General features: G+C 38.0%; 1 protein-coding gene across 1 annotated transcript in view; it reads left to right on the forward strand.

Annotated features, from left to right (window-relative positions):
- Positions 1 to 19,506, forward strand: part of LOC128526720 (voltage-dependent T-type calcium channel subunit alpha-1I-like) — a 129,539-nt gene that overhangs the window by 87,229 nt on the left and 22,804 nt on the right. Inside the window, exons 20-30 of the mRNA XM_053498853.1 lie at positions 2,529 to 2,655; positions 2,988 to 3,113; positions 4,445 to 4,534; positions 5,035 to 5,227; positions 9,829 to 9,980; positions 10,183 to 10,292; positions 11,689 to 11,822; positions 12,549 to 12,619; positions 16,540 to 16,618; positions 16,755 to 16,876; positions 17,753 to 18,217. Coding sequence (XP_053354828.1) covers positions 2,529 to 2,655; positions 2,988 to 3,113; positions 4,445 to 4,534; positions 5,035 to 5,227; positions 9,829 to 9,980; positions 10,183 to 10,292; positions 11,689 to 11,822; positions 12,549 to 12,619; positions 16,540 to 16,618; positions 16,755 to 16,876; positions 17,753 to 18,217 — 1,669 coding nt within the window. The remainder of the gene's footprint in view (positions 1 to 2,528; positions 2,656 to 2,987; positions 3,114 to 4,444; positions 4,535 to 5,034; positions 5,228 to 9,828; positions 9,981 to 10,182; positions 10,293 to 11,688; positions 11,823 to 12,548; positions 12,620 to 16,539; positions 16,619 to 16,754; positions 16,877 to 17,752; positions 18,218 to 19,506) is intronic.

Here is a 19,506-nt window from a genome sequence, read left to right on the forward strand (position 1 = left end):
AGCTCATAATTTGTTGATAATAAAGAGGTTTGTGGAATTGTTGTATAAAGGCAATATCACACACAAGGCTATGCTAATATTCATGCATAACCGCACTCCCTCTCATGTGATATTGTTCATATGGAAACAGAAAGTAATCAAAAGCTGTTGATAATAAAGGTGATTTGTGGAATTGCTGTATAAAAGCAATATCATACAAAAGATTGTGCTGATATTCAACCACAACGGCACTCCCTTATCATGTGATATTGCATAAATAAGACAGAATGCTTGCAGTGTTGTTATAATAGTTGTAGTATTTTAGGGGAGGAACAATTTCATGGCATTGGCATTTAAAATTTGACAAATAAGTTAATGATCGAATAGGACAACAAGCAAATCCACATCATTAAAGCTAAGTCACATCATTAAACACATCATTAAACAATAGCCTACTAAAACAAGCATGTAAATATAAAACTGTAATGAAGTTGAACTGCTGCCGTTTTAGAATTCATAATTTTGATAGAATTTTCGCCAGCACAACGCTGTGAAGTTTTGTGTAATGTTTTGGTATAAATTAATTAAGTACAAGTTATTAATCTATCATTTAAAAATGTTAACAATTTTACATTTTTTTTAAAAATAACTATCATTCTGAAACTAAGTATAAACAATTGAAATCGTAGACATTTTAATAAAAGACTTATCACCTTAGTTTAAATACTTTTATTGAAGTGTGAAAAAATCTTATAAGTGACTTTTTAATCTAGGAAGAATGCATTTGTACACATTGGCTAGCATGCTAGAAAGATACACAAGCAGACGCTTCACTAAAGCTAGCTTTACTATCGCTAGCTTTACTATCGCTATAATTTACTACTGTACCAAATATCAGTATAACTCTTTTTTTATGTAAAACAGCATTTATTTAGCATTTAATTTAGCTAACAGGCAAAAAATTACCTCAGTGGACATAATACAGTAGCTAGCCTTAATAGCATAACTTGACTAGCATCATAACAAACACTGATAGCTACTGTAAGACATTTCAAGTATCAGTTTTATGAACTGTCTCACTAATTCCTGTTAATTTTCTTTCCCCGTCATCCATCATGTGCGTCACTATTTAATGCTGCTAAACGTATACGTTTGAAGTGTTTTCACTATAACATTGTTTGTTCTTAAAGCTGCTTCGTTAAGGTGTCTATTTGCTGCAGCTGCTGGCATTCTGTAGCAAATTCATCCCTGTCCATTCAGATGAAACATTTTAATATGAAGCTTCTGCTTCAGCCTGCACCTGCTCCATGTGTGTGTATGTGTGTGTGTGTGTGGATATACACACACCTGCCAACAATATGCAGGCTGCTTGGATAGAGCATTTGGCTAGTCTTTGCTATGCTACATTACACAAACTGGAAGTAGGTAGCCCTGATGAAAAAAAAAAAAAAACAATGTTGCTGAAGGATGAATTATTCTTTTTGACCTCGTTATGCTGTTACAGCCATAGCACATTTGGAGGGCTAATAACATATTAAATATGTTTAACTATTTAAACTATTATTTACAAAATCGTGGCATTAAGTTAGGTTTATGGTTTAATTCCTCACATATACATTGCTGCACAGTAAAATCCTTTATTATTTGCAGATCCAGCTTTATACCCCCACCCCTACAATAAAGAAGTTTAGGAAGTAAATGTTTACATGTACAGTATAGACATGTAGTTTGTCCCTAACATGTCCTGATGTGTTTTATTCCTTTTATTCTATGTTAGTCTGCCAACCATTACAATTTCTTATTTACCAAGGCATGCTATGAGTGGCGGTCAAGTCAAACCAGGACTTTTTGCAAAACAAGGGTCCATTTGCATTTTTATTATTTTTTTTTTATCCTAATATGACATAAATTGGATTTTATTTTTTTAGGGCAGATTTTTTTTCTGATGTCTTCTATTTGTATACTTGTATACGACTTAAATAAGAACAGTCAGACTGTATGCACATGTTTAGGCCACTGACATCATTAAAGATTTTAAAGCAGAGCTGGCAATAGCTGCTTAAACAGCTCAAGGAGGAATTTGTTAGTCAGCTGTATTTCTTAAGGTTCTATGTTTTACACCAACATAGGTGTGAAACCAAGAGTCTCATCACCATTCTGTGCTTGAAGTCAGTTTTCTAAAGTTTTTACAAGAAGTTCATCCCAAAAACGGCCCTCATATTTTTAGCTGTCCACAAAGTAAATGATATCTTTTATTATTTTTATTATAGATTTTACTATAAATGGTCATTTACTTATATTTAAAACAATGAAACTGGAGACTCCCTTTATACATTATATGGTAAATGAATGTTCTTTCAGAAAACCTTATAAAATGTTTTAAAATGATTCTATATTGGATTGGTTCATTATTAGTCTCTTGTGCGTGAGCTGTTACTATAGAAACAACAACATATGAAGATAACCACATATATAAATAATAACAATCTTCACTTTATATTATAGCCAGACAATCTCACAACCATGTCTGTGTAACATTGCTCTTGCAGGGTGATTAGTCGGGCTCCTGGACTGAAACTTGTAGTGGAGACCCTCATTACCTCTCTCAAGCCTATAGGAAACATTGTGCTCATCTGCTGTGCATTCTTCATCATCTTTGGCATCCTCGGAGTGCAGGTAGGAACCAGTTTATTTCCCCCTCTAAAAAAATATATAGCTTCAGCCTCATCTGCTATTTAATCATCTCTTTACTCACCCCCCTGCTCTGTGTCAAAACTCATCAGAGTGTTCGTACTGATCGCTCTGTCTCCCTCACACCTTCTCACCCTCCCCTTCTTTACTGTATCGGATCTCTCTGGCTGTAACGAACACTGAAAGCTCATCTCTGAGTTCTCTTCATAATATACTCTTTAGGGCCTTGGGTTATTTTTTTCTATCTTAACTTCAACATTGCATCTGAGGCCTTAATGAAACATCGACTAATCCAAATGTGTGTGTGTGTGTTGCAGCTCTTCAAAGGGAAGTTCTATTATTGTGTTGGCCTGGATGTCAAGAATATCACCAATAAGTCAGATTGTCTGTTGGCTAAATACAAATGGGTTCATCACAAGTATAACTTTGACAACCTGGGGCAGGTACACAATTTGTTTTTTTCATTGCTTTGCAAATTTTTCTTTTTCTTAAAAAAAAATGTATCCCATATCTGTATAGAGCGTTGCATATTTTCCTGACATGTCATAAAGGGATAGAGTGTGACCACCTCTAGTCCCTTATGTGCCCTTTATTAGATTGTGAAGGGTGTGTATGGTGCCTTGCCTTGCCAGGCATCGCATCAGAATGTATTCATGCCTTACACCCAGTCTTGGAATTCACTGTGACCCTGATTGGTTGGTATTAAAAGAGTGATTTTTTTTCATTATATACATATTTTTTTATTCATAATAAGCACATTATAAGACTCTATAAAAAAAAGTGTACAAATCATCCATGACGTCACCCATAGGTTTTGTGAAAAAAGGTTTAGAGCTTAATTGTGGGAGCTCCGGTCATCAACCACTAGGCAGAAGCTAACTCCTCCTAAACCCTGGCATATCCAGGAATGGGAAGTCTGTTTGTTGTTTAAAATTTGTCCAACTAAATAATTTACCAACCAGAACCTAGCGAACTTAGCTTTAGGTTAGCTGAAATGCTATGGTGGCCATCGTTATTTCATATGCTAAAGCACTCATATCTGACATGTTGTCCCATGTTGACCCCTACATTTCTCATGGTAAGTTAAACTACAATGATTTCAGTTATCTCGTTAGCTAAAGTGATAAATAGGGGTTGGACTGGGGGTCGACTACACCCCTAATTATGCATAACTTTATGGCTTAGTGTAATTTTACTGATGAGTTCATTCAAAATTCACCCCTGTACAGTTGTCATAAATAGAAAATCTAGCTATGGAAACCAAAACTGTTTTTGTACCAAGCAATAAATGTTTTATTCTGTTGGAAAATCAGACACTTAATCATGGACTCACGATTAGTGCCAACCCCCAGTGAACTGCACATTTTGGCACTTCAACAGGGCTTTATTTTTCAAAACTGGAGATTGCGTCTTGATTCAGCACCATGGTTTTGGAATATTTTTAGAAAAAAAATTATTAATGTTGGACTTTTTTAAGGCCCTTTTCACTTGGTTTCCTTTTGTTGTTTGTGTGTTTTGTTGGACTTAAACAAAAATGCATTTCTGATTTTTAATGTTGTTAAAACTTAAGTTTATCGTTTGTATATTTATTTGTTTCTCTGAGCATTGCTATTTTAGCTGCAATATTTATCTTTTTCTATTAAATATATATTAAATATTTATATATTAAATATTTCTCTCTTTTTCTATTAAAAGGCAGGGCAAGTTGGGATTTCATAAAGGAAGACATGTGTAATTTAACTTTAGCTGTTTGCTGGTCTCTGTTGTTCCCCAGGCTCTGATGTCTCTGTTTGTTTTGGCCTCTAAAGATGGCTGGGTCAATATAATGTACCATGGACTCGACGCAGTGGGAATAGACCAACAGGTAGTGCAAAGTTGTTGTTTTTTTTCACTGAAAGTTTAATGTAAAAAAAGTTGTATAAACTTGTATTCTTAAATTACTATTATTGAGTGAATAAAAGACATTTTAGCTTGTTCCATGCTTTCATTCATTAGTTTTGATTAAATTAGGATGATTGCATGAAATTATATTACAGAAAGTCTTAAAATAAGCAACATGGATTTAACTCCTTAAGGCACACTTTGACACACAGGTAGCCTGGTGGTTAATGTGTTGGACTATTGATCAGATGGTCCCTGGTTTAAGCCCCAGAACTGAATTAATTTATGATGTGCCTAGGCACGTAGATCTTAAAAAAGGCACACTTTGTCAGAAAGTTTCAATTTCATAGCCAACTACATGGATGCAATATTTTTCCCTTCGGACTTTTCCTACACATGCTCCTCTCTTTTCCAACCCTGCCCTTTCTTCTTCTACCTTCTGTTGGTGCTATTTTTTTTCTCCCCATCTTTTCTGTCTCCCAGCCGGTGACCAACAACAACCCGTGGATGCTGCTGTATTTCATCTCGTTCCTCCTCATAGTCAGTTTCTTCGTGCTGAATATGTTCGTCGGCGTGGTGGTGGAGAACTTTCACAAGTGCCGGCAGCACCAGGAGGTCGAGGAGGCCAAGCGGAGGGAGGAGAAGAGGCTCAGGCGTATGGAGAAGAAGAGACGGAGTAAGCGAGGGAGGGCGTGTAAAAGACAGAGGGTTCTGTTTGTGCTATTACAGCCACGTGTCTAAAAACAAGCCAGAGCATCGGCATGTTGTATGGAATCATTTTCCGTTCCCTTTAAAAACTGTGAGAACATGGTGTGTAGTGGAGCGCAGCAATATTTTTATAATAACATACAATTAGACCTCACTTACAGTACAGATTTTAGATTTGGTTTTAGTAGGAAAAACAACTAACTGACTATGAGAATTTAGAGTAATTCGAATTTTCAGGATGGTCCTTAAAAAGTGCTCACTTCTTGTTTTGTTTTTTTTATGTTAAATGCCAGCAGCTCAAATCCACAATACAAGGAGTTAAATATAAAAAAGTCAAACCACAGTACGATCGAAAAACATTAAAAGAGAATTCTCAGGTCAGTTATTTATTTAGACAGAATGATTAAGAGAGCTCATTTTCCCCACAGCATGGTTGGTTTCCCGAAATAAAAATACTATCAAATTCAATTTTGTCGCTAAATTGGGCAGCCTGGACCCCAAATGAAAAAAGTATATGAAAAATTTGATTACAAAACTATTTTTATTAATGGAACTAAAAGCCCCTGGGTCTCTACATAAATAAAGTATCTTTGACTATGAACAAAACAATTTAGTAAGAATTAGACAGTAAATAATATAAGATATTTGATGTTTTTACATAATAATTAAATAATTGTGCCATTGAACCAGGACGTTTGATTGTGAAGCATAAGAGAACACAGTAATAAAATGAAAACTCCCTTTATTTCTTGATATAATCTTCTGCTATACTGATACACTTATCCGAGTGTTTCACTAGTGCTTGGATACTATCAAGGTAGAAGGTTTTCTCAGTATGCCAACGCTAAGATTGGTACACCTACTTCATGGCTGAAATGCTGGCCTCCCAAGAACTCCTTTAATTGCCCGAACATTTGGAAATGGCATAGGTAGAGAGGTCAGGATTGTACAGTATGGGCATTGAGGCAATAACTCCTGGCGGAGTTGCTGTAATGATTGCATGTACAGTTCCCAAGGATACACCACCGCTCAAAAGTTTGGGATCACCTGCAAATTTCTTTGTTTTTGTTTAGTGATTTATTTTCTACATTCTACAACAATGCTGGGGATTTCCAAACTATGAAATAACACATATGTAATTAGGAAATTATGTAAAAACAGCAAAAACACAATAAAGTTGTTATTTTAAGACACAGAGTTCAGCCTTTCTGTACTAGTTCTTGAAAGAACAGTGTTGTCAAGTGCATTCGCAAAACCCTTCAAGCATCATGATGAAACTGGCCATCATGAAGACCATCCCAGGAAACTTACGTCTGCTGTCAAGGAGAAGTTTACCTAGAGTTACCAGCCTCAAAAATCACCAACAGCACCTCGGATTAGACCCGTTACAAAGGCTTTACAGATAATGAGTAGCAGATACATCTCGCATTAACTGTTTAAAGGAGATTGTTGCATGTTTTGAATGACTTTAGCATTGCCTTACAATGTAGAAAAAAAAATAAGGAATGACCGTGGAGTTAGAAAGTGATCCAAAAGTTGTGAGCAGTAGTGTAGATGTGTCTCTTCTGCAAACTGGAGACAAGTTATCTAATTATCTTCGGGAATCAGGTGTTGCCCTTATTGACTGTTCACAAGAACACCTGCAATGGGCACCAAGCCACATCAGCCGGTCATTCCAGTCATTCACTGACATACAACCTTCTTTAAAACAAGTCTCATCATCGTACTGTGCTTGTACATGCGAATGGGTTCCATTGATAACTCCCAGCCAAGTTCCTGTAATGTTCAAGTGTTGTTGGTGAATGAATTTGTGTTTTACTGGGGATCATCACTGTACTGTGCTTGAAGTGTTCTGCGAACTTTGACCAGTTTTATGACTTCATTAACAAGAGGTCGCGGCTTGACTTGAACAGCACTTATATTTATAGTAATTGAATTATGCGGTGCAATAGAGAACTGACATTTTAGAAAGTACGAGCTGATAAAAGTGTTGGTATTTTGACAGCATTGTTATAGCTAAGGCTAGCAGTGTAGTGGTTAGCACTGTCGCCTTGCACCTCCACGGTCCGGGTTCGAGTCCCGGCCGGGCTTGATTCCTGTCTCTGTGTGTATAGAGTTTGCGTGTTCTCCTCAAGCTTGATGGGTTTTGCTCAGATTCTCTGGTTTCCTCCCACAGTCCAAAGATATGCAGGTTAAGCTAATTGGTATTCTCAAATTGCCCCTAGTGTGTGTATGTCTGTGTGCCCTGCAATGAATTGGCACAAGAAGGTTTTAACTTCAACTCAGTAATGTTATTTAGACTGAAAACAAATGGGTGCAAGCATTTATGGGATATCTAATATCTGGCAAAATAGAGCTAGCTAGGCTAGCATTAGCAAAGTTGTTTTGCTAATTAGCATTACTGCCACTTATGACTTGTTTATGTTTCTTTTATAACAGTTTGCTGAACTGACTCTTAATCTTTGACAAGCTTGTGTGACAAACTAAAACAGAAGCTAGGTTAGCTTAAGCTTGTTTGCTATTGTACAGTGTACTTATGGCTCAAGTGCATAGGAAGCTAACATGCCTTGGCTAGTCAGCTACATTAATTCCCCAATTTAGTCTTTGTATCATATTATTGTCTCAAAATTTCATAAACTTTAGCAAAGGAGCTGAAATGGGTCATAAGTGCTCGTGCAGATTTTTTTCTTCTTCAGCACATTAACAACAGAGAGCAGTTAGCATTAATCACACCCCATGTTCTTGTTTTAGCACTTCTTTTCCACCATCTTTCATTCCCTTTTAATAATCTGACTCGCTTTCACCCTTTCATTACTCATATCACTCTTCATTTATTTATCCCACCGTATCTCCCGTCCTACCTGTCTCTCTCCTTCTGTCTCCTCTCGTCCTTATTTTACTTCACCGCATAACCCCCATACGCCCCCCCCCCCACCCCAGCTGTCCGCCTTCTTTTTCTCTTTCCATCTGCTTTGACTGCTCCTTTCTTAATTTAGGTGAGCTGAAATCACCCCAAACCCAGTGCCACCCTTGTCCACCTCCTTTTTTGTCTGCCTTTTCACCTGCTTTGTTCCGCCATGGATTTTTTTTTTCTCTCGTTATCGACTGCACATCCTTCCTGACGCTGACCTTTCTGCTATTTTTTGAGGTTTATGTTCTAGCTGTCCGAATAGGCAGTGTCAGACATGAAGTGAGGAAGCGAGCGCCGGGTCGGTTTCTAAATAGAAAGTGTCAGTGAAAGTGTGTCGATTGCGCTGGCTTGGTGGTTGTGAATTATAAGCGGTCACTTGTTGTCATGTTATCAGCCGCTTTGCTTTGCGCAGTGATTCTTGATTGTTCATGAGATTGTAGAATGGGTGTGAAAATGCAGTCATCATTTGGGCCTATTTTTACACTTTTCCATCATTTGATGCAACAACAGTGGGGGTAGTTATTTGTAGAGCCTTTTCCTGCTTATGAGGAGATGTAATAGCAACAAAAACTACCCAATTAACACTACATGTTGTGAGCGATTATCCTGAAAAACTATTCTATTATGACTAATCTTCTTAAATAACGTAGAATTTTAGCAGTGTCCATGATTTTCATCTGTATATTATCTTTGTCCGTGTAATGGCGCCCCATGGTGAGAGGAAACTTTTAAGTACATTTACTTTGTTAACGTACTTAGATGAACTTTTATTAAGTAGTTTTACTAGTAGATACTTTTACTCTGCTAAGAGGTACAGCAAATATCAGTGCTTTTACTTAACCACATTTATTCATGATATTGCATTACCTAACAACACTTGTGTGTAGTATTTTGAAGCGGGGATTTCGCCACTTGCTGACTACTATGCGTAATTGCGTAACTTGCCTTCCCTTTGTGACATCTATAATATTGTAACAGGTGTTTGAAATGGGAAGCTGAGCAGCTTGCAGACAGCGACAAATATACTGTAGCACATACAGTTTCATATAGTTTTACTATGAAAAAGGCTAATGTAAGCTAATACAAGCCCTGTACTGTTGATACTTAATTTTAAGTATCTAAAACTTAAGTTTATGGAGGACTTCTACTTTTACATTCTACTTCTATATTTGTTTGAATAATATTTGCTAATTTTACTCACCTACAGGATTCGTGTACTTTTTCCATCTTTGGTGGCGCCAGAGTCCTCAAGCATTCCATTTTCTATACAGCTTGGGGTTGGGGAGAGATGTACTGCTTTCTTTAAAACATTTGCGTCATTCAGATGTTTCACGGCACCTAAGAGTTTCATCACCGTCCTATGCTTGAAGTCTTCTCTAAATGTCAATCGCTTTTTACGTCTTCATTCACCAGAAATTTCATCACAAGTCCCAGTTTGACGTGAACGCCCCATGTATTTTTGTGGCCTCTCCAGGGATTTGGTGATGAATTTTTTACCAATGCCATCGCCATTCTTGCATCACATAAAAAGTGCTGCTCTGTTACAATCTCCTTGTTTGCTGTGCTGATTCCCTTGGTGTCTGCCAATCTCAACCCAAACTTCCCACTCTTTTTTCCCCTTACGACTGATCCTTCACTGTCTCCATCTGTCTTTGCAGAGGCTCAGAAGTTGCCATACTATGCCGGCTACGGGCACGCCCGCTTGATGATTCACTCTTTGTGCACCAGCCACTACCTGGACATCTTCATCACCCTCATCATTTGCATCAACGTCGTCACCATGTCGCTCGAGCACTACGACCAACCAAAGGTCAGAATGGCAACCGTGCAAGTTTTTGCTATGAAAAAAAATCCATAATGTAATAAAAAAGACAAGATTTATTGTATATATTTAAATTGTAGACATCATTAATTAACTTATATTGCTGCTGCCATTTTATTGTGCTGTTTTTTTTTCTTAAATGCCCCATTTCCCTCTCTCTCTCTCTCTCTCTCTCACTCTTTTCATATAGTCTCTAGAAACTGCTCTGAAGTACTGTAATTACTTCTTCAGCTCCACCTTCGTGGTTGAGGCCACACTCAAGCTCATTGCCTTCGGCTTCCGGCGCTTTTTTAAAGACAGGTACGGCCGTCCTCCACACTAAAGGCTGACACCAAGGCTACAAGTGCACGCACATTCACGCACACGCAGTTCTGAGAGGTAATTGATGAAATACACTAATTATTCCCCTCCTTTCCTTTCTTTTGCTTTCTCTTCCTGACTCACACACTCTGTTTTCTCAGCCTGTTGGATGTGCAAGATGTTATGCGGAACGATGCTGTAATTACGCCAGTCTGTTACTTAACATTGATTAATTTCGGCAGGTTTCAAAGCAGCTTGCCTTTAAAATAATTGAAGGGGGGGAAAAAAAAGCTGGCGTGATTAGGCAACTTGTGCATGGGAAATTAGAAGCATGTGTGGTTAAAATGAAGACTGATTCACAAGATTAAACAGTATGGACTGTTGTAGCAATATGCATTTTTTTAAGTATAGTGCAGTGTATAAAATGAAATTTTATAATAATAATAAATAAACAAATGAATTAATTAATTTAAAACTGCACACCAACTACAAGCGACAAATCAATTGGTTTCCATCCATCCTTCTTTTGATTTATTTCCCTATTGTCATTCAGGACCTGATGTAAAGAAAAATTAGCAGCTCCGTGTTTTTTTTATTTTTTTTTATCATTGATTATACTACCAACTAACATGACATATAATATCAACTAATGTATGCTAAGAAAATATCCTCCACACCAGTACACAAGCACTACTGTAGCAACCAGAACCTTTGGTACCTCGATTGTAACAAGATGCTACAGTATGAGTTACTTTTCCCCTTCCTATCAGCTTGAACCAGTCTGGCCATTCTCCTGACCTCTGGCATCAACAGTGCATTGTTACCCAGAGAACTTCTGCTCACTGGATATTTTCTCTTTTTCAGATTATTCTCTGTGAACACTCTGTAAAGATAATGTCGTGTGTGAAAATCCCGGTAGATCAGCCATTTCATATATACTCAGATGAGCCCATCTGGCAGTAACAACACCACCAGTCAATTAAATCACCTTTCTTCCCTCATTCTGATGCTCAGGTTAACCTTCACCAGATCATCTTGAGCATGTCTACATGCCTAAATGCATTGAGTTCCTGCCGTGTGATTAGTAGCTTGGATATTCGCATAAGAGCATTATGAACAGGTGTACATAATGATAAGGCAGGAGAAAACCATAATATTAAAAAAATAATAAAAATTTCTAATTTATTGCTCTCGAATTTAATATGTCAGACACAGTGGTTGCATTTCCATTGTGCAGAATACTCAGTTATTAATCACTCAGCTCATCAGAAACGATTACAACAGAGCCGTCAATTGTGGGATGATATCTCTAATGAATAAATGAACGAACCTTCCCCCTCTCTCTCCCTCCCTCTCTTCCTCTCTTTTATTCACTTTTATAAATGTCTGTCTGCAGGTGGAATCAACTCGACCTGGCTATTGTGCTTTTGTCTGTGATGGGCATCACTCTGGAGGAAATCGAGATTAACGCCTCACTTCCTATAAACCCCACTATTATTCGGATCATGCGGGTGTTAAGGATCGCCCGAGGTCAGTCACATGCTGAAAACTTCTTCCATTATTGTGACTTCAAGATAAATTTCTAGGATCTCAGTATTGCTTTTATACTGTACTTGAATTATGCCATGAATTATGAAACATTTGCAGGTTCAAAGTTTTTTAGGAAGCATGTTATTTTAATTAGCATTGCCTTCCTTCCTTCCTTATTTTTTCTTTCCTTGCCTTGCTTACTTTTTCCATTTTCTCTTTCTTCCTTCATGGCTTTAATATCATTCTTTCCTTTTCATCTCCTTCTCACTTTGTGTCTTCCGCTCAGCAATGTCATACACATGAATGAGGAAACCCAGCTGTAATTATGTGCAGATGACACACACAAGGGCACAATAGCACAAGACTCTGAACAGTTTAGACCATTTTTTTTCTTTGTGAAAGCTGACTGCTGCCTGTCTGTAACACAGGATGGAATTGTGGGCAAGTGGTGGTGGTGGTGGTGGTACAGTAGGTGGGTTAGAATCTTTCTAAGGAGGTCCCTGATGATAATTAATGGCCTTTTAAGACATCCACGAAGGGTTTAGACTCAGCTCCTCTGCGCCCACATTCTTTTGAAGATTTAGACACTTGGTATTTCATTTTCTCGTGCAAGTGGGACCACTGGGACCTCCATTAAAATGTCTCTGAATAGCAGATTATATAGTATATAATGCTGTTTTATTATTATTATTATTATTTAACTTTGATTCTTTTCTCTATTCATAGTGCTGAAACTGTTGAAGATGGCCACCGGGATGCGTGCTTTGCTAGACACGGTAGTTCAGGCATTACCTCAGGTATATTATTTGTTTTTTCTCTCTTGAATTTAATATGACAAAGACAATAAAAAAAGCATGCACAAAAACGGAACGTCATTCTTCCCTTGCTGGAGGATTTACTGATGCACAGTTCTAGACCCTGGATCCCGTCCATAAATGTAAAACTGATAAAAATGATCTTACAGCTCTCCAATCTGTCTGTTCCAGCTAAAATACAACTTACTGTAGATCATGCTTTCTGGCATGCTTGATTTACTTTCTATTTCACTCCTTTTTCATTCGTCCTGGTTTGGTTTCTGTAGCTTTAAATTATCTCCCACTGAATGCCCCTGTGGGTGTTTGAAGTGGCTAATCAGAGGACATGCAGAGGACCAGGGCTGAGGAGGACCTTTTGTTTTCCTTCACAGGGTCATTTATTGTATGAAAAATTGTAAAATATTTGCCCAAATTATGTCTCCGGAAATGAGTATGTTCATCAACAAAAAAAAAAACGCGCTAAGGTTTCGCACGATGTCAAAACCAAAACGGTGCACTCAGTTAAAAAAAATTTAAGTACGTCTATTTATGACATGCCAGCCCATTCAGCTCACAAAACGTGGAAACTTACGGGCGACTAGTGGTACGAAATTCTGCCTCATCCCTCTTATTTATCCCCCCACAGACGTCTTCTTCTTTAATCATTTGAAAAAACACTTCGGCAGGCTTATGGTGGTGACGAGGTGATTACCAAGGTGGAACTTTTCCTCAAGTGGAAAAACGAAGGCTTCTTCAAAAACGGTTCTTCACCAGCTCTTTCATCAAGTGTGTCTCCTTAGGTGGAGAATATGCTAAGCTCACGACCAATGTTCGTTTCGTTACATAATTTTTTCTTAGCAATAATAGCAATTTTATGACCGTCCCTTGTAAGTATGCTAATTTAAAGAAGAAAAATACCAAAATGTCCAAAAATATTCACAAAGTGAATTTACAAAGTGAAATAGTTCTTTTAAATAACACGTTTCGTAAGGTTTTTTACATTACTTAGATAATATAAAGCGCCCTCTGGTCAAATCTCCTCGTTACTATAGAAACCATGAAATATAAGTGCATTATTATAACCCAGTGACAAGGATTATTTTGATTTAGACCCAAGAGCCTTGCAGTTCCTGAAGCTAAATTAATGCCTCTTAAAGGATCAGATTTGAGAATGCAACAGCATGGTGCTGTAATATACAGATTACTGAAATTGTGACACTTTCTTGTGCTACAATTTTAATAATCTTTCTACTGCTTAACACTTTCTACTGCTCTACACTGACTCAGACTCTTCAGACTGGACTGTGCCTCTCCAGTCTCATACTTCTACCATAACACAAGGGTAGTTTAGCTAACTAAGCATTAGCTAAGAAAGAGCGATAAAGGTTCATTATGAAGATCAATCGCTTTCTGGTTCCCAGTATGAAGAACATCAATCGGAGAGGACCAGTTTTTAAAGACGGCATTCACGTCTTTAACCTTAATTTACTCTTTAAAGTTTCTAAGTTGAGAAAGTTTTGTAATCTTGGAGTAATATGTTTTTTTTTTTTCCCCAGCAAGTACAGCACACCCACACAGAGCTTATTGCTTATGCTGCAGTGTAAACTTCTGAAAGCTAATTAGCTGATCTTATATTCCTGAGATATTCTCCTCTGTCTTGCATATTTGGAAAAAAAGGAAATGTAACTTTCTTTATGTATCCTCTCATTTCCCTTATTTAGATCACATTTTAATCTGTCTTTTTTTCCCCCTACTTTTGCATATTCTCTTGGGTAATATAAGCAATGAAGGACTAGACATTTCTCTAGAAAGCTGCATCATAGTTCTTATAGACATGGCTAGCCAGCACTGCTATTGCTCCGCTCATGCTCGGTTAACCAAGCATGTGTCTAACTGGCAAGTTAAAATTCTGCAGGATATAAACAAGATTTTTGTGTTAAAGTTATCCTTTTCTGGCTTTCTATTTGTACTTGTACTTTATGTGCTACAAGTCAACAGAGACCTTTATTTACCATGGAAAATCACTTACAAGCTCGAAACATTCATAAAAAAGGATTTATTACCACGGCCTACAAAATAAACTGTGTTATTCAAGTGCAAAATAAACGACTATATTGACATTCGTCTATATTTATAATCATTATTATTGTAATTTCTACCTACAAGTTCACCATATACAACACATATAGTGCATATTAGTGCAAATATACTCCTTTAGCAAGTGCAGTGTAATTTACCAGTCTAAATGAGATACTTAGTATAGAGATTACATGTGAGCATTCCCAGCAGGAACCCTAACGTTGGATGATTGCTGTAATTTGGTCGTAAAGATGTCGCGATGGCGTTCACCGTTGAGGCAATGTTGTTTTTAAAAGTTGAACAAAAATTTTACCAGGACAGCATCTAAAAATCATTGTGTAGGGTTCCCCTTTCCCTGGGACGTTACTGGAGGGTGTTCCCTAGACGTCCACAGGACCTTTGGAGAACTATATGCAAATGTGCAGAGAATGTCCCGCTCATGTTATTTCTTTTCTCTTGTTTTAATATTCGTTTTTCTCCCCGTTTTTTTCTATGGATGGCTGCAGCATCCCCACAGATCTCCAGATGACAGGGGGAATGCATTACCATTGCACCATTCAGGAACATATGCTCACTCAATGTAGCAGTAACCAAGGGAATGATTCGTGAAACCCTATACAATGGTGTTCAGGGAGGGACATTCCTGAGACAAACGTGTGACATTACAGAATTAATGTTTTCTCTGGGACAGAATGGAATTTTTATTAAATATTATATTTTTGTCTAAGCTGGAACATTACACTGAAACCAAACTAGGAACTTTAGAGAGTGGCAGTAAGGTTCTAATAACGATGCACAAAAATCATTCTCATTTAGACAAAACAGGGACATCAAGTCCCTAGACTGTCCGAGGACAACCCCAGTTTGATGACTTGGGATAATATTGAATGAATGAAAGACACAAACACAGCACTGCAAATGCAACCCTAAAACAAGGAAATTTGACAACATGCTTTCTGGTAATTCAGAAGTTAGCGGTCTTAAAACAGTGACCTGAGTTTGAGTCCCGCTCAGGCCATAACACTGTTTAGTGTTCATATCGTTTTGAAGTTTTTCTTGCCCATCGTCATGTAGTCAATATGGTTCCGTGGTCAGTTCAAAGCAATTCTAACTTTTAAACACAACCTAATTCCAACCTTGTCCAACCAAAAGGCTTATACAGTAGGTTATTACTCCAGAATTGGGGGTTGAATCTTGTCTCTGGTCATCCAGGTACTCTGAAAAACATGCAGTGCAGGCTGACTGGACTGCCCATTATGTCTGACTGGGTGTGTGAATGTGCCCATGTTGGCACCCCATCCACAGTGTACCCCACCTTGTGCCCTAAGTTCCATAAGGAAGGCCCCAGCCTCGTTGCGATCCTCTACATACAGTAGGATGATCAATATAGACAATGGATGGATAGAGGAATGGATGGAAGGATATTGTAAAAGTGTCTAACCCTTCTGTATTACACCAAATGTGCTTGGAACTGAACTAACCATGAACATACTGTAAGTCTCACTGCCAATCTTGTTATACCAACAGACTATCACTTGCAGTGCATATTACATTGCCATAAATCTGTTTGCTGAGCTCCGGAACAATTTTGCATTTAATACAATCTGAGCACGTTGTTTTCCTAAGGCATTTTCTTAAGACTCGATATAACATATAGCTCGACAGTACAGCTCTACAAATGGGCATTTAGTGGGAAGAAAACAGATATTTGTTTGCTTATTTATTCAGATGAGTCATTATTTGCTGACATCTTGTTTATTCGAAATGTCAAGGAAACGTCGACTTCAGCTCTTGTGATTACTGTAATTAGCTAATGGCATGCTGAATGACTGTGTGTTTTGCAGGTGGGAAATCTGGGTCTGCTGTTTATGTTGCTGTTCTTCATCTATGCTGCTCTGGGTGTAGAGTTGTTCGGGGAACTGGGTAAATGGTACCCTTAATCTAAATGACAGATGTCACAGCTGTTGGCCTGACAGCTAACGTCATTGTAGTGTTTATTTAAAAAAAAAAAAAAGTATCACTTTTATTTTATCTTTATTTGTTTTGTCTCTGGTCTTAGTATGCAATGCAGATTACCCGTGTGAGGGGATGAGTCGCCATGCCACCTTCGAGAACTTCGGGATGGCCTTCCTGACACTTTTTCAAGTCTCAACCGGTGACAATTGGAACGGGATCATGAAGGTATTATTATATTTATGATTAATATTCTTCTTATTATTACTATTATCAAAACATATGAGATCGAAAGGTATTCTGTAGAGTAGCCTTCATACAGAATCCCTAGAGCCCCTTTCATACATACAGGGGTCCAAAAACAAATCTTGTAGAAAGCGATTTTGGCGAGAAAATTGTCGTACTTCTGGAGATTTCCTGGCACTCACAGGGCTCTTTTTAAACTCCCCAAGCCCCTCTTTAATCTCGCCAAACTCTGGAAAAAGCAAAGAAATTATAGGACCTGTCAATTCTTTTCACAGGCGTTTCACCAGAAGAAAAATCATACATTTCTTCTAAAATTCAATGACTCATTCTTGAGGTTCTCCTTAAACTCCCCTGGTTCTCGCTGATCTCGTCAAGCGTCAACAAGTTTGCTGAGCGAATGAGCAGATCGAGGAAAAGTCCCACGAGTTCAGCGAGAACCGTTTTCCACCGCTCTTGCCAAGCTTTCCTCGTAGTCGTGGCCCTTTTGTCGAGCAATCCTCAACGCAAGACTTGCGCATATTCCTTGTTCGCTTCATACATTTGCTGAGAACTCCTAGTTCTCGTAAAAGCTTACGATGAGATTTTTCATCACAGTATGTATGAAAGGGGCTTAAAGGAATATAAGAGGAAAAAACTACATTGAAAATCTTACTTCCTACCCTACTTGCTAGATGTGTGGTAAGAGTAGCGAAATAATCCTCTTCATTAAGGACGATCTTGTTTTAAAATAACCAAAAATTATGCAAACACTATTATAAGACACTGAGCCTTACAGTAGATATAAATATTCATTAGAGGATGTTAGCTAAACTGCACTTAAAGTCTACCTACTTGAATCCCTATATTTTTTCCTCCCAGGACACACTGCGCGAGTGCCCACCGGGCGACACCTACTCCTGCAATGGCAGTCTGCAGTTCATCTCGCCCATGTACTTTGTGAGTTTTGTGCTGACAGCTCAGTTTGTACTCATCAACGTGGTAGTTGCCGTGCTAATGAAGCACCTGGACGACTCGAACAAAGAAGCGCAGGAGGAGGCGGAGATGGACGCCGAAATCGAGCTAGAGCTTGCACAGGGAGGGCTCTGCTGCCTGGGTGGGCTGGCAGCCGCTGCTGGGCCGGGTATCGGGATTGGAAGTGTAGGTGGAGGAGCTGGCGGAGGCGGCGGCGGAGGTGGAGCTGGAGGAGAGAGGCCAAGCCTTGATTGTGGAAGCAGACAGGCAGCCATGGTGGGGGCTCACGTCCATGCCAGCCAAAGCGGGTACACCCCTCCGAGTGGAGGACATGAATCACACAACCACAGGAAGCTCTACTCACCTGCACAGGTAGGCCGGTCATCACTGCTGCATGCATCGCTGCTGCTCGAACTGTGCAAAGAATGATGTAGTATAATGAAATAAACTGTTATTATGGGATGCATTGCAAGCTATACCACAGTGCTGCTGAATTTCTCAAATCTAAACAGAGACCGACTGGGTTTCTGTCTCAGCGGCTCTGACAGTTTTTCTCGCTGAAAGCTTAATCACAGGTTTCCGCTCGCTCTAATGCAGTATAGTTTCTATAGTAACAACTAATTCACCGGAACTTGAATGGAGGACACTTCACATAATTTACTCTAAAGGTCATAATAAAAAGATCAAAATATTTTTATTTTATTTTATTCTTTCATTTTTTTAAATAAACAAAAACAAACAGTTATTAACATTTTTTAAGTACACAGTAAATTCCCCGGTGTAGAATTAACAGTATTTATATGGGTCCCATTGAACTAAAATTTACTTTAACATTAATGAAATAGATTTTATCATGAGCATCTTGTAATAAAGATTTTGGAGAGACATCCTCAAAATAATGCCTTCAGCAAATGGTAGTTTTGGAGGTAGAATTGCCTTGCTGGACTTGCCTTGGACTTTGATTAAATCAAATTTGCTGTTTAATGTTTTTTTTTTTTTCGATTCACTTCTTTGAATTGATGCGTCAGTTCACACAAAATCGGTTCACACTTTTGAATTATTAAAAAAAATGATTCAATGAGCTTATTGACCGCTTGGTAAATTGGTTACTTATAACATCTGATCACAAGATGCATTTAAGACAAATAGAAATGACAGATATAAACATCTATACACTTTTTCAGTCCATTTATTTTGGATCAGTTAAAATAAATGGACCGGACAGAATAAATATGTGAACGTGTTGGCCTTCTGCACTGGTCCTACACCCCAATTAGTGCTGGATACTGACAGTATTGGGTTATCCATAACTCAACAAGGTTTTTTCTGGCACAGGATCACACGTTAAAGAAAGTTAGATAAAAGTAGTCGGATCTTAAACGTGTTTACTGACAATAAATACTCCATTAGAATGAATAAATACTACAGTTATTTGTATATGGCTTTTAAGATTGAAATAAACCAGATGTTCAGCATTTCACAACTTTGATCCTACAACGTATTAATTAGCCTCAAACCGAGCAACTTTTTTTTTTATTTGGTTATGATTAAAAAAATATTTTTGACATTTGATTGACACCCCATAATATACCGTACTTATATAATTGCGTTAATAAGGAGGTAAAGACCTAATGAACTTTGAAGCAAAGCTGACTCATGTA

Source organism: Clarias gariepinus, chromosome 6 (assembly GCF_024256425.1).
Source record: "Clarias gariepinus isolate MV-2021 ecotype Netherlands chromosome 6, CGAR_prim_01v2, whole genome shotgun sequence".
In the NCBI taxonomy this organism is placed as follows: domain Eukaryota; kingdom Metazoa; phylum Chordata; class Actinopteri; order Siluriformes; family Clariidae; genus Clarias; species Clarias gariepinus.